General features: G+C 36.3%; 1 protein-coding gene across 1 annotated transcript in view; it reads left to right on the forward strand.

Annotated features, from left to right (window-relative positions):
- Positions 1-2816, forward strand: part of LOC144976452 (uncharacterized) — a 10004-nt gene extending 7188 nt beyond the window's left edge. The window contains exons 5-7 of the mRNA XM_078920742.1: positions 745-1044; positions 1878-2163; positions 2802-2816. Of these exons, the coding sequence (XP_078776868.1) occupies positions 745-1044; positions 1878-2163; positions 2802-2816 (601 nt within the window). The remainder of the gene's footprint in view (positions 1-744; positions 1045-1877; positions 2164-2801) is intronic.
- Positions 2817-15000: the final 12184 nt, after the last annotated feature.

Below are 15000 nucleotides of genomic sequence, written 5' to 3' on the forward strand. Positions count from 1 at the left end.
ACGGATAAAATACTAAGAATAAAGAGAAGAGCTGCTAGACCTACCCATACCAAGCTCGAAAAAAAAAAGGAAAAAAAAAAAACGACAGAGGACGTCGGGTGCTTGGTATTATGGGTAGGTCTAGCGGTTCTTCTCTTTATTCTTAGTATTTTGTCCGTCTATTTGCTGATTATCTGGTTTTTAAATAATGTATTTTTGTTCTTACTGGGATTTTCTTGAGCTTTTTGGGCTTTTATGTAGCGCAATATAAACTAAACGTGCTCAAAGCACTTTGCAAGGGGTCTCTGGCCAACAGCAACATTTAACATTTAAGAGGGGACAAGACGCCTGTTAGGCGATATTACAATATTTTCGGACAGAGACAACACTGTTAATGGCCTAAATCTGTTGTGTTCACACATGATTCCGGAAGAGCGTTCAAATCTTTGATAGTGCGGGGTGAAATCTAGATTGAAAACATGGAATTTATCAAGAGAAGAAAAGAAAAGACAGTAAAGGAGTTTTATTATAAGATACTGTGATTCCGAACCATGTTTCGATAATGAATCGATTTATTGCAATAAAATCGATACTTTGAATGTTAGAATTTTTATAAGTAACTTTTTATATATATACATATATATATATATATATATATATATATATATATATATATATATATATATATATATATATATATATATGTATATAATATATATATATATATATATTTCACCAGGTCTACCTTTGTCACAATCTTCCAAGACTGTCTACCCCCCTACCTCCCAATGTTGAACAAAAACCAGGAATCAAAACATGCAGCGGTCAGACAGTTGAGTTCCTGAATGGAGAAACAAAAGAGGTTGACGCCATAATTCTTTGTACTGGATACCGAAAAACGTTTCCCTTTCTTGAAGAAAGCGTTGGATTGAAAGTAGAAGACGGGAGAGTTACATCCCTTTACAAGCATTTGCTTTCCACGTCATTTCCGTCCCTTGCCATCCTCGGTATCACCCAGTACGCTATGTTCTTCCCGCTCTACTACATGCAGATCAAATATTTCAGGTTTGTAAAAACAATGTATTTGCTTACTTATTTGTGACCCATCGTCTCAAAACGGTATTATGTCGGAACAAACCAGATGCTTAAAAGTCGAATTTAATGTTAAACTGGTCAAAAGTATAAATTGTTCGCATTCGCACCCTAGAATATGGTTGGCATTTTCCTCAATAGATCACATAAACTCAACACAAGTCTGACATTTCTGGCTATAAATTCTATTTTCAACATCTTAACAAACCCGACCTAATACCGTTTTGAGGCGAAGGGTCACATTTTAGGAATTAATTAATTTTTCTTATTGGTATTGAGATTCTTGTCTACCACATAACTGTTCGAGAATATTTCTTTAAAATTATCTCTCAATAGGATACTCCAGCGATGTGAAGTATAGACATATAGAGAGAGATAAACCTACGCGTCGAGTTATTTCCCATATATTATTGATTGTAAGTAGAGTATATTCTTATATAAACTGACTAAGGGGCGGTTTAAGTCTAGGAAGATCCTTCAAAAAATTGATTGTTAGAAATGTTGGTGGAAAACGATATTTTATTATCTTAGAAATAATATTATATAAAATAGACTATAAATAGACTATAAAGGCACGAAAAAAACACAGACAAAAAGGGTATATATATATATATATATATATATATATATATATATATATATATATATATATATATATATATATATATATATATATATGAATTTTTTTTTCGACGTCATCGGAAGACAAAACGGTTATGAAAGTCATTTTCCAGCTTTTAAAAAAAATGAAATAAAGATACTTTGTATTTGTTAAATTATTTTTCTCGTGATTTTAATATTAACAGAAGGATTATGGATGGATCCAGGAAGCTTCCAAGTAAAATTGAAATGATGGCGGACGAAGAACAAGAGTACACCGAGAAACGGCGCCGTGGAGTTCCTCACCGGTACGCCCATTTCTTCACTGGAGGCCTAAACTTCCCGTATATGGATGAGCTGGCCAGAATGGGTGGCTTCCGGGCCTTGCCCAGTTCCTTTCGAATCGCCTACGAGACCAACGCAATACGCACTGATGAAGACTTTACCACCTTCAGGAATTATACTTACAATGTAGATGAAGATGACAATATTGTTATTATCAAAAATAAAACAGAATAATAATAATAATAATAATAATAATAATAATAATAATAATAATAATAATAATGATGATGATAATAATAATAATAATAATAATAATAATAATAATAATAATAATAATAATAATAATAATAATAATAATAATAATAATAATAATAATAATAATAATAATGAATAATAATAATAATAATAATAATAATAATAATAATAATAATAATAATAATAATAATAATAATAATAATACTTTATTGCATCCCAAAAAGGATTTTTTTTGTAAAGACGTGTTATAATTTACACAATAGGATAAAAATATAATTTAAATATGATGTATATATAAAAAAAGGAGCAGTTCCACAACCAGAGCCGCGCTTTATATGAATAATTTCAACACTGTAAAATTGTTAAAACTGTCACTATAAATTGAAAATTGAAAAGATTGCAAAATAAATAAATTAATAAATTAATATTTACATTATTTGAAAGTAAAAAAGTTTCAATTTCGATATCTTCTGATATAATCGTGGGCTTTGGATTATAGTTAACAGCAGTTTTAAGCCCCCGCCACGTGTCCCGTATATCCCCAGAAGAAAAGCATTTTTCAATTTTATTTTTGTACTTGTCTCTACTAGATGTTACTCTCTTGATCTCTTTTTGTTTTGTTTTAAATATGATGTATATATAAAATACTTTACTTGCCTTTGAAGTGATACTAGAAATCTCAGTACTACACAATGTGTTGTTTTACTTGCCTTTGAAGTGACACTAGAAATATCAGTACTACACAATGTGTTGTTTTACTTGCCTTTGAAGTGATACTAGAAATCTCAGTACTACACAATGTGTTGTTTTACTTGCCTTTGAAGTGACACTAGAAATATCAGTACTACACAATGTGTTGTTTTACTTGCCTTTGAAGTGATACTAGAAATCTCAGTACTACACAATGTGTTGTTTTACTTGCCTTTGAAGTGACACTAGAAATATCAGTACTACACAATGTGTTGTTTTACTTGCCTTTGAAGTGACACTAGAAATCTCAGTACTACACAATGTGTTGTTTTACTTGCCTTTGAAGTGATACTAGAAATCTCAGTACTACACAATGTGTTGTGTTACTTGCCTTTGAAGTGACACTAGAAATATCAGTACTACACAATGTGTTGTTTTACTTGCCTTTGAAGTGATACTAGAAATCTCAGTACTACACAATGTGTTGTTTTACTTGCCTTTGAAGTGACACTAGAAATATCAGTACTACACATTGTGTTGTTTTACTTGCCTTTGAAGTGACACTAGAAATCTCAGTACTACACAATGTGTTGTTTTACTTGCCTTTGAAGTGACACTAGAAATCTCAGTACTACACAATGTGTTGTTTTACTTGCCTTTGAAGTGACACTAGAAATATCAGTACTACACAATGTGTTGTGTTACTTGCCTTTGAAGTGACACTAGAAATCTCAGTACTACACAATGTGTTGTGTTACTTGCCTTTGAAGTGACACTAGAAATCTCAGTACTAGACAATGTGTTGTGTTACTTGCCTTTGAAGTGATACTAGAAATCTCAGTACTACACAATGTGTTGTTTTACTTGCCTTTGAAGTGACACTAGAAATCTCAGTACTACACAATGTGTTGTTTTACTTGCCTTTGAAGTGACACTAGAAATATCAGTACTACACAATGTGTTGTTTTACTTGCCTTTGAAGTGATACTAGAAATCTCAGTACTACACAATGTGTTGTGTTACTTGCCTTTGAAGTGACACTAGAAATCTCAGTACTACACAATGTGTTGTGTTACTTGCCTTTGAAGTGATACTAGAAATCTCAGTACTACACAATGTGTTGTTTTACTTGCCTTTGAAGTGATACTAGAAATATCAGTACTACACAATGTGTTGTGTTACTTGCCTTTGAAGTGACACTAAAAATCTCAGTACTACACAATGTGTTGTTTTACTTGCCTGTGAAGTGACACTAGAAATCTCAATACTACACAATATGTTGTTTTACTTGCCTTTGAAGTGATACTAGAAATATCAGTACTAATATCTAGACCAGACAATTTCCCTCCCAGCACAGCTACCGTCATCCCGGCGAACGCATCGGGCACGCGGTAGTATTTTATATATTTCCACTAGTAAAGAGAGTTTTCTTTTGGTTCAATAAAAGTTTTAGATCTTTTGTTATCCAAGGCTTGTTGTTAAGATAGTGTCTTTTCTTTTTTTTTACAACACACTAGCTGTTCACAAAATTTTAAATACTCACTCACACAGTCATTCAGCTCATCCACACTATCACATGATTCGATAAAAACATTCCAGTCAGTGCATTCAAAACAACCACGCAAATCTTCACACACACACACACACACACACACACACACACACACACACACACCTCCGTTCCAGATCTGTACACTTTTTTTAAAACTGGTTTTACACGTTTAAAAACAGGGCGGTAGGTGGGGAGTAGCAAGTGCATGCAGTGATCAGGTAAACCTAATGGGGCACGGGGTAAACATTTATAACTATTCTTAACATTACACAGGAATAAATCTAATGTTGTTTTTGTTTTTTTTTTTTTTGTCCTTTGTCTCGCAGTTCACGTATTGATAAAGTCCCGGGAGAATAATAATAATAATAATAATAATAAATGGCATTTATATAGCGCTTTACCCCGTTGTCACAGGCTCTAAGCGCTTTACAGTGATATAAAACAAAACATATTACAGTGAGACAAGTGTGAAGGAAACGTGATACGAATTCAATTTAACAACAACAAAATATGAAAATAATATTGCAACATTATGACGTAAAAAGATAAAACTTTAAGCGAGATTTGAACGTTGTCAACGAATCCGAGCATCTCACGTGTGACGGGAGAGAGTTCCAAAAATGGGGGGGCCGAAAATTGAAAAGACTGTTCACCTATTTTACGCAATGGCTTAGGTTTGACAAGGATTGATTGGTCATTGCTTGACCTCAAGTTTCTATTGGGGACATATATGTTTAGAAGGTCTTTAATATAGGAGGGACTGTTCGTGCTCAGGGATTTGTAGACAACAGTACAAATCTTATAGGCAACTCTTTTTTCAACAGAAAGCCAATGTCACTCACGGAGAAGAAGAGTTGCTGACGGGTATTTTTTGTTATAACGTACAATGAGCCTGGCTGCGTTATTTTGAGCAACCTGAAGTTTGCTAATTTTGTCTTTAGCTAAATTCGCCCAAAGGGAGTTACAATAGTCCAATTTAGATAAAACCAGGGAATTAATTAAAAGTTCTGTTATATGCTTCGGTATTAAATTACGAATTTTGCTTATTTTTTCCATTTCTATGTACATAGATTGTATGGTGTTATTCACGTGGTTTGTCATGGAAAGATCTTTATCAATGATGACGCCAAGGTTTTTTGCTTTATTTGAAAATTCTATTGTGCTATTTCCGAGAGTAATAGGTGATTTATTTGCCTGTTTAAGGATACTCGGCCTTCCACACATTAAAATCTCAGTTTTACTATCATTAAATTTTAACTTATTGTGGTACATCCAAGATTTAATCTCATTAAAACAGCTCGTAATTCGTTGTATTAAGAACTGTAAATTACTAAGGGGTGCTGAATCATATATTTGCGTATCATCTGCATAAAAATGATAACTCAGATTGAATCTGGATTAAAATAAATACATTGGTTAAAATCACCAGTGACCATCAATACGGCGTCGGGTGACTTAATCAGAATGGCCTGTATTTCTTTCCTCAAAATTTGTTGTCTGATGATGGTGGAATGTAGACGTCGTTGATGATGATGATGATGATGATGATGATGATGATGATGATGAAGATGAACATGACATGAGTATATCCACGGGGTAGTTAATAATATGGTCGTGACGATACGGTAAGAAATTCAATATGATCGTCACAATACATTTTCTTTATCTGACAGTTATTGGGGTGGCACCATTTGTTGTTAATATATTTACACACCCAGCTCCCAGTTCGTTTATTATCATGAGACCGATCTCCTCGAAATAGTGAATACTGTTCAATATTAAAACATGACGATGGTATGTGAGGAGAGAGCCAAGTCTCTGTTAACGCTATTATGGAGGCTTGACGATAGTCACTATTAAAATGACACAGTGAAAACAGTTCGTCAATTTTATTCTTTAATGATCGTACATTACCTGTCAATAAAATGTGATAACATATACATTAATTGATCTTGAAAGAGGGAAGCACGAAAAATAGCTTTTTAAAAAGGTGCTCCTGCCCCCCCCTCTCTCTCTCTCTCTCTCTCTCTTCTCTCTCTCTCTCTCTCTCTCTCTCTCTCTCTCTCTCTCTCTATATATATATATATATATATATATATATATATATATATATATATATATAATTTTAATATTTACCACAATGTTGGAGTCCGCCTACATCGATGTTTCAGGCCCGTTCAGCCATCGTCAGGACTGTGTGTTACATGAGTTTGGTTTGTTGTCTGTCGTTGTTTGTTGAAGTGGTTCCGGTTTGAGGTTGATTAATAAGTTCTTCCGTCGATGTGGACAAGTATTGTACATCTCATTTTTCGTGTTGAGTTTGGCTTCATGAAGGTGTAGGATTATAATTATAGTATATTTCTCTTCCAGGCATAAGCTAAATTGTTATATATATATATATATATATATTATATATATATATATATATATATATATATATATATAATATATGTGTGTGTGTGTGTGTGTATATATATATAATATATATATATTTATTTATTTATTTATTTTTATTTTTTTTACTTATCACCCTGACTGATCTTCCTGACGTTTTATAGATAGTTCGAAGATGACGTCACTCAGGTCTTTGTTATTGTCTTTTGCCATCCGCGTTAATGAGTAATGCTCACTGAAGTGTATTAACCAGACTATAAACTTTCATGGACAAACACAGTTTTGTGTGTTGGTCCGTTATACTTCCGGATGGCAATGTTATGAGCTTCTTAGCCAAGCGCAACTATCTATACTCTAAAAATTAGAAGAAGTTGCTTATCGTTCAAGATGTTCAAACCTTTTCAAAGGTATATTCCTCATTGAGGGTATTTTGCGTAGGCAGGGTGGACCATAGATAACACAGGTAGTCTGTGGGGTGGACTGCACAATGCTTTCAGTTCTTCTTAAAATTGTATCTATTCTTTCTCTATCCCAAACAGTGATGGCCCCATCCCAGCAACTGATTCCAACTATTATAACACTTTGAACTATAGACAAGTAAAAGATCTTAAGGATTTCTTTGCCAGAATTGTGGCTCGAACCCATTGGTTACGGCTGACCGTATGACGCTTGTTCTAATTCCGTCAAGGTCAATGCCAAGATAATTTTTGGTAGTGCCGCGCTGAAGACCGGTCTGGACCGGCGGTCCCACGGTCTTTTAGCTGTGAACCGGAGACCGGTCCCATAGGGGAAGACCGGCGCGGTCCTCACTTCGTATCACCTTTCAACGGTCTCGCGCCATAGCCTACTACTTCCCCAGCGATTCGTTGCCTCGGTAGCCTATCTTCCACCAATCACCACCCATCCCACTTAATTAATCGCACCCACCCCCCTTTGCCATACACTAAACGACACAGACGACCACCTCCCTCCACTCCGCAAACCGCCCCTTTGCGGGTGGTTGGATGGGAGCATCACCCTTGAATCATATACCTATGATGTTCGCATGGGTGTACGATCCGATAGTGATGTCGTTTCTTCTTCTCTTTACTAGCCTATCCTGCTTCTTTGGTTTGTGATTGTATTTTTGACAGGGGATATTTTTTTTTCCTGTAAATCCTCTGCCTGTTTGTTCTTGGTTATTTATAATTTAGCTTATGATATCTTTAGGTTATGATTTTGATTGACATTTGTACTATTTTTGTTAGATTGCTTGTTTTTTTTTGTTTTAGCGGTCTCTCATATAACCTCAATTGTGTTGGAAGAGACCTAAAGCAACAAACAAACAAAAAAAACCCCGCCCTTTCGGGTGTGAGATGGGGGGAACAGGAGGCGCACGCCTTGGACGATTCCATTATACGGGGTAAATTTCAAAATTTACTACACCCTAATGATCGCAATGACAATGATATATGATGAAGGCATGACCCCTCTTTCTAATGGGTTATTGTTTGAAATGCATGTGACTACTAAAGATGTGTGTGTTTGTGTGTGTGTGTGTGTGTGTGTGTGTCGAACCTAGCAAGTAGCAAGTCCGATTTTTTGTTTTCTTTTGTCCATCTCTTGTCACCACTCCTTTCTATCGCATTGTTGTCATTTAAAATAATACAATAATATTAAAATTTCGTTTGGTGTTTTAACTAATCAAATAATATGAGTTTCATTAGTTTCTTCCTTCCAAAAAAAACCAGTTTTTACGTCTGTATTTAAAAAAAAGTCCAATAGAATATTTGGGGACCCCGATAGCTCAGTTGATAGAGCACTCTCTTTATACGCAAAGGGCCAGAGATCGATCCCGGGTGCAGTCGAGTTTTTTCTGAATCCCTGTCTACTCAGCAGTGAATGGGTAGCTGGGTTTGTTAGATCTGGCGAAAAGTCACCATGGACCCCACGTATTACTTATTAACTTATTACCGCCGCATCCACCCCCTCTTATTATAACTTCACGTCTCTCTCTTACTCTTCAATGCTCGCTGCCCTCTAATGTTTGTGTGTGTGTGTGGGGGGGGGGGGGGGGGGGGGGGGGGGGTAGGAGTTGCGTGTGTGTATCAACGCCACGAACAACTCGATCAACGCCTTGGACGATGCCATTATCTCCGTTAATGGGGATAAATTTCAAATTTTATTAAATTATCGAAGTAACAATGAAGTACGATGAGCAAATAAAGAAGGCATCACCCCTCTTCTCTAATTAGGTTACAATTTGAAATGAGTGTGACTACTCCGTGTGTTTTACTCCTGTAAACCACGGTTTTCATCGTGTAGCGGTCTTTAACGGTTCAAGAATGAACGATCCCATGGTCCCAAAGGTCAAAACGGTTCGAACTTCCAACAGTCTCTCAGGAATGTTCAATGTCGAAAAGGACCGCCGGTCCTAGGACCGGTCCTTGCGGTTTTCATTTCCCATGGACCGTAGGACCGTGGTCCTTAAGCTTGCCAAGGACCGCCCCGCAATAATTTTTGGACATTTAATTATTCACGATCTTGAAAACGCGTAATGATATCATGTTTTCAATAATAATTTGCGACGTCAGATTATAAATCGTTAAATTTCAATAAAAATGTGATTCTTAAATAGAAGTATCAATCAAATGTTTTTTTGAACTTGTCTTTTATTCAGAAATGACGAAATAGGAATCGATTGAGGTGTAGAATAAATGATTTATTACACTCTTGCGTTTTGGAATTCGAACTTTGTTCTCAACGTGTACTCGCAAGCTCGTGCAGCGCTTGGGAAAACGTCCGGAATTCCAAGAACCAAGAGTGTAAGAATCATATATTATTATTCAACCCTTCCATTGGAAAACCCTACCATTTCTTATTATATAAATACGTAATCGTTGAATAATGCTTTGAATGCGTTGAATAAAAACTGTATTCAACTCTTACAGAATATTTGCGCACATTTTATTGGCTTAAAATATAATGATGTTAAAGATTGGCAATTAAAAATAATCTTTTGGTGCTCGTGCTTTTGTAGAAAAATACATATGGCGAATCGAATGTACTACTGCAATGCATCAAAAATAATTAAAATTCACAACAAATAACTCATTCTAGCTGAATTATCTTCTGCTGGTGACAACCCCCCCCCCCCCCCACCCCCTTCCGGCCACAGAGAGAGAGAGAGGGGGGGGGGGGGGGGAGAGGGAGGGAGAAAGAGAGAGAGAGAGAGAGAGAGAGAGAGAGAGAATAATAATAATAATAATAATAATAATAATAATAATAATAATAATAATAATAATAATAATAATAATAATAATAATAATGATAATAATAATAATAATAATAATAATAATAATAATAATAATAATAATAAAAGTATATATACCAAGTTAAGCATCAACCCTTCGTTATGATTTGAAGAAACACAACATTCTATTCTAAGCATGGATTTATAAATAGTTACAGAGCTAGTATAGGCTGTGCAGCGGGCGGTAGGTAGTATAATAAGCTTTTAACGAAATCGGGTCGAACGAGACGCCGAACGCCGAACCCGAACGGATATAGCCTTCTCACATGACCATGAACGAGATCTGGATAGTGAAGACTCTCAAGCGGTATGCAGCATCGGATCTAAGGTCACGTGATAGAGGATAGCTTGGGTTGCTGTTGGCTTGTGTTAGGGGAGGGGCAAGGTCAGTGTCATTCAATAGTATATAATTGTGCACGTGGCGCTCTATACAGAGAGAAAATTATAAATTGATTACGGGCGAAGGTGGGGGGAGGAGGGGGGGTTGACCCACAAACGATCGAGGTGTTGGGCTTCGGGCAGACCATGATACGAAATCAAGAGAAAAGGCCGCTGGTACTTGGATGGTGGAAATGGTTGGGGGGTGGTGGGGGGGGGGGGGGGTAGTGACAATCAGCATGGGATGTATATATTAACATTAATAATATAGGCAATAGATGACCAGGGATGTGTAATGTTTGTGTATTGTTTGTATATGTTTGTGTGTGTGTGTGTGAAAGAGATTACACAAAAATACCTTTCTCGGGAGCTTCCAAATGATTACGTATACGATAAATTTGAAAACCACATTGTTGAACAGCTTGCAAAAAGGAGAACATTTATCTTTGTTTCACAAAAATAGGTTTAGAAATAAAAAAAAAATTTCTAGTAGATTGATTTTGAAAAAAATATTGCTCAATTTTTAAAATTTAATGATAGTTTCTTTATTTTCCGGTCGGTTTTCTTGATTTATATTTCATTTTTCAATTCTCAATGCGACGAGCACACTGATGTATCTCGTGTGATTCAAAAGCGTTGTTTGTTTTTTTAATATATATATACTGAGAGTCCTCACTAATTAATTCCTGAGCGTTGATATGGTGACGCAGTTATTACATACAAGACCTTGCAGTCGAGTCGGCAGGGCTTTTGGGTTACACAATCACTATTTACCCATCGGTCAGCGGTACTCTTTGATGTATACAACACTCACCGCCTTTACGCAAAGCCGCCTGCCCATAAATCAAGAGATGGTCTCCTAACTGTTCACAAGCGAACCGTCAAACGAGCAATCGATGATTGGATAAGAATCTCAAGATCTCATATAATAAGGTAAGTTTTGGAGAGGTGATATCCCCCCACCCGTCATCGGACAGAACTTTCATTGCGTTATATCATATTAGCTCCGCCTCCTCTTTCTATTCCGGAGTGACGAGATTAGACGAGAGGACGCGAGAAAAAACTGATCACGTGATCGGTAAGTCGTTCGTTCGGTGTCCGTTCGGTGAGCAACTATAACTCTGTAATAACACACTAGGGATGCACGCCATTAGCTCCGACCAGGGTTGCCAGATTAATTCCAGGCATTCTGCCAACTGGATTTTAAAAATCTGCCAAATACCACAAAAATCTGCCAAACCGTACTATTTATTGTACCCCCTTTGAAAACTCATCAGTTTTGTTAAACAAAGAATTCGCAAGGCTGATGTCATATTTTTTTTTTTGTGATTTCCCAAGTGAAAAAAAATCACTAATACATAAAAATTGCCATGGAAAACGTGTAGTAGACTTATACATTCATTTCTAGCAAGGCCTTCTATATAGCCACATAGAAGGCCTTGTTTCTAGGCCTCGGAAAATAAAATCTGCCAAATATCTGCCAAACTGCCAAACCGATTTTTCTCTGCCAGACGACTTCAAATTCTGCCAAAAGAAAAAAGGACATTTGGCAGAAAATCTGCCAACTTGGCAACCCTGGCTCCAACCCTCACTCGCTTAGTTCAGGTGCGCTGGTAGACTTATCGTGTCAATTTTATGTAACCCCCCCCCCCCCTCTCTCTCTCTCTCTCTCTCTCTCTCTCTCTCTCTCTCTCTCTCTCTCTCTCTCTTCCAGGGACGGCTGGTAATAATGGGCAGGGTGGGCAAATACCAGCCTGTTTTTTCAAGTTATATGCTGTATTACCAGGTCCGAAATAATCAAATTTAAATTATATAATTTCAAAAGTTACTACTTAAACTTGATACTTCGTACTGAAATCAATTTGTGTGTATTTTTGATAGATTGCAAATCACCATGCATCCCGTAATGCATAAACCAGGATACGCTCCTGTTCTTTTTATCACCCCCCCCCCCAACCACTCCACTCCACTCAGCCCACATCGTCACGTCGCTTGACGGTGAACTAACTCCGATTTTTGCTGTCTGGCCTCTCTAGTACTAGGTTGGGCTAATTCAAATGAGCCCACATTATCAACCAGTGAAAACTAAATAGAGATTTTGGCAAACGAACTTTTTCTTATTTATTGCCTTACTTGTGCTGGTACCATTGATGTAATGACTTTGGGAAAGTTCCAGTATTGAATTAAATGTATTAATTTACTAATTTTATATCAATTTAGTATTAATTTGTGTTGTTTTTATATATTTGTTTATCCATTTAAACTATTTTTTTCTCGTTTTCTTTAGTGCTTCTCAAAACTCATTTATTTAAATTGTTTTCTTATTTGTTTTTTTTTGTTGTTGTTGTTTTTGGGTTTTTTTTGGTTTTGTTTTCTAACAAATTGATTTGTTAGTTCTTTTTTTTTAATTCTTAAAGTAATTACCGCAGTTTTTTTTTATTGCCAGACAAAATCATTTTGCAAAACAAAGTAATTTTCTATTGTATTCCGTCTAATGAAACAAAACACTTTTATTTAAAAGTCACAACTAAATACATATATAATAAAGTCAGACAACCGGGTAGCTGATGCCGGCGAGTGCGATAGAGACAACCGGGTAGTTGATGCCGGCGAGTGTGATACTGATAGAAACAACCGGGTAGTTGATGCCGGCGAGTGTGATACTGATAGAAACAACCGGGTAGTTGATGCCGGCGAGTGTGATACTGATAGAAACAACCGGGTAGTTGATGCCGGCGAGTGTGATACTGTGCGATACTGATGGAGACAACCGGGTAGTTGATGCCGGCGAGTGGTAGTAGTAGTATTGGCAGAGTGTAGAGGCCGTGGGAGTGGATGGATTCGGTCCGGGGTCGACTTAAGAGTTCCAGACTGTAACTGCGGCGGTGGTGCTCAAGTGAGGAAGATAGATCGAGACAATGAAGTGACAGTTTAGTACTACTGTTAGTGATAGTAGCATGACTTCATGTGTCAGAAGTAGAAGTAGGGAGTTGATTTCATGAGCGAAGAGCACACACCACAGTCAAGTCCGGAGACACCATAGTCTACCCGAGTCCTAGCCCATCCACTCCAGGGTAGTGGAGGCGATCAAACAACAAAGGCCAGGATGTAAAATGATGAAGTCTTTATTCAGGAACAATGGAACAGATCATTCTTTTGAATGGATCAATGAATGAATGAAAAGAATGGCAGAAGAATCTAGGCCTACACAATATTAGCTATAGCAGTTAAAAATAGATTTGCGGACGTCAGGGAAAGCACCTACGTCACTGGTCCAGGTAAAGTGATGCGTAGACTGAAGTGAGTAAACTCGATCGAGTTGTGTGCATCTTCATGATTTAAACAAATTAATGCAAATAACATGGGACATGTATGAAGGAACGAATAAGTCTAAACTAAAGAGTTATGCTACAAAATCAATCATAGTGAATTGCAGAGTTAAAGAGTAAATGTTAAGCTCGTAATTAGTAATCAAAGGCGTTAACGTTATGGCTGTATGAAATATTTAAGTAGCAATTATTAAGTATACAGAAGAACAAAGTAGATTTAGATGACTCAAGGTAGGTGGCTAGAAAGCTATGATTTGCCAGAATTAGTGATATAAATTTGTAAATGATCATAGTTGTTAAAATGAAGTTATAACGATGTGAAGTGATGAAAGAAAGCACACAAAAATATAGTATCAGGCCAGAAGTCACACCCAGCCGAAGATAAAAATAGTACTACATCGAGAGACTACCTGTGTAAGGGCTTAACACACAACACACAGTGTACTATTGGTCATAGTAACACACACTAGTAAAGAAATGTTGATATCAACCACAGAGGCACAGTCTTGCATTACTTGCATACAATTAAATAGTGATGGTAGCGACAAGTAGTAAAGAGTAATAGAGTACAAAATCAAATAACATTAGATAGAAGGGTCATTCTATTACACATATATAAAATACAACCACCATTTTGGTTTTCTCAACAATTGAATTAGTATACGATAAATACTCTTCTGAGAAAGGAGAGAGTTGAATTCTAACTAAGTTATAGAGGAAATAAATACGTTTAAAGGAAGGGTGGGCAGATTCCGTACTTGCCCGTCCTGAAGCTAATACATACATAAGATAGTTCGCGATGAAGAGGCGGGAAGCTAGGGGTTGGTTGTGTAATGAGCAAAGATAACATGGTCGTTATTGTGATAGTCTAACGAATGCATGAGGAGAGATCGGTAACATTATTTTGTCTTAATTGTATTGTATGAAGTATTGGCGAAAGATTAAATAAACTTTGTTTTTGTTTGTCTTATTTTGACTATGGAACGGATACTTGTCATAGCAGACCTGCCTACTTGAAATAGGAAAATAAAAATCGTAGTTTCAGGCCTAATAAAATCGTAGATATTTTAACTACCCTTTAAAAAAATCACCGGAATTTTCGTCTGTTTTGATAGATATCAAATTTTAAAAAACGAGAAAAAATTACTGGAAAC

This window comes from Berghia stephanieae, chromosome 7, assembly GCF_034508935.2.
Source record: "Berghia stephanieae isolate SIO BIC M18660-M18661 chromosome 7, UCSD_Bste_1.3, whole genome shotgun sequence".
Taxonomy (NCBI): Eukaryota; Metazoa; Mollusca; class Gastropoda; order Nudibranchia; family Aeolidiidae; genus Berghia; species Berghia stephanieae.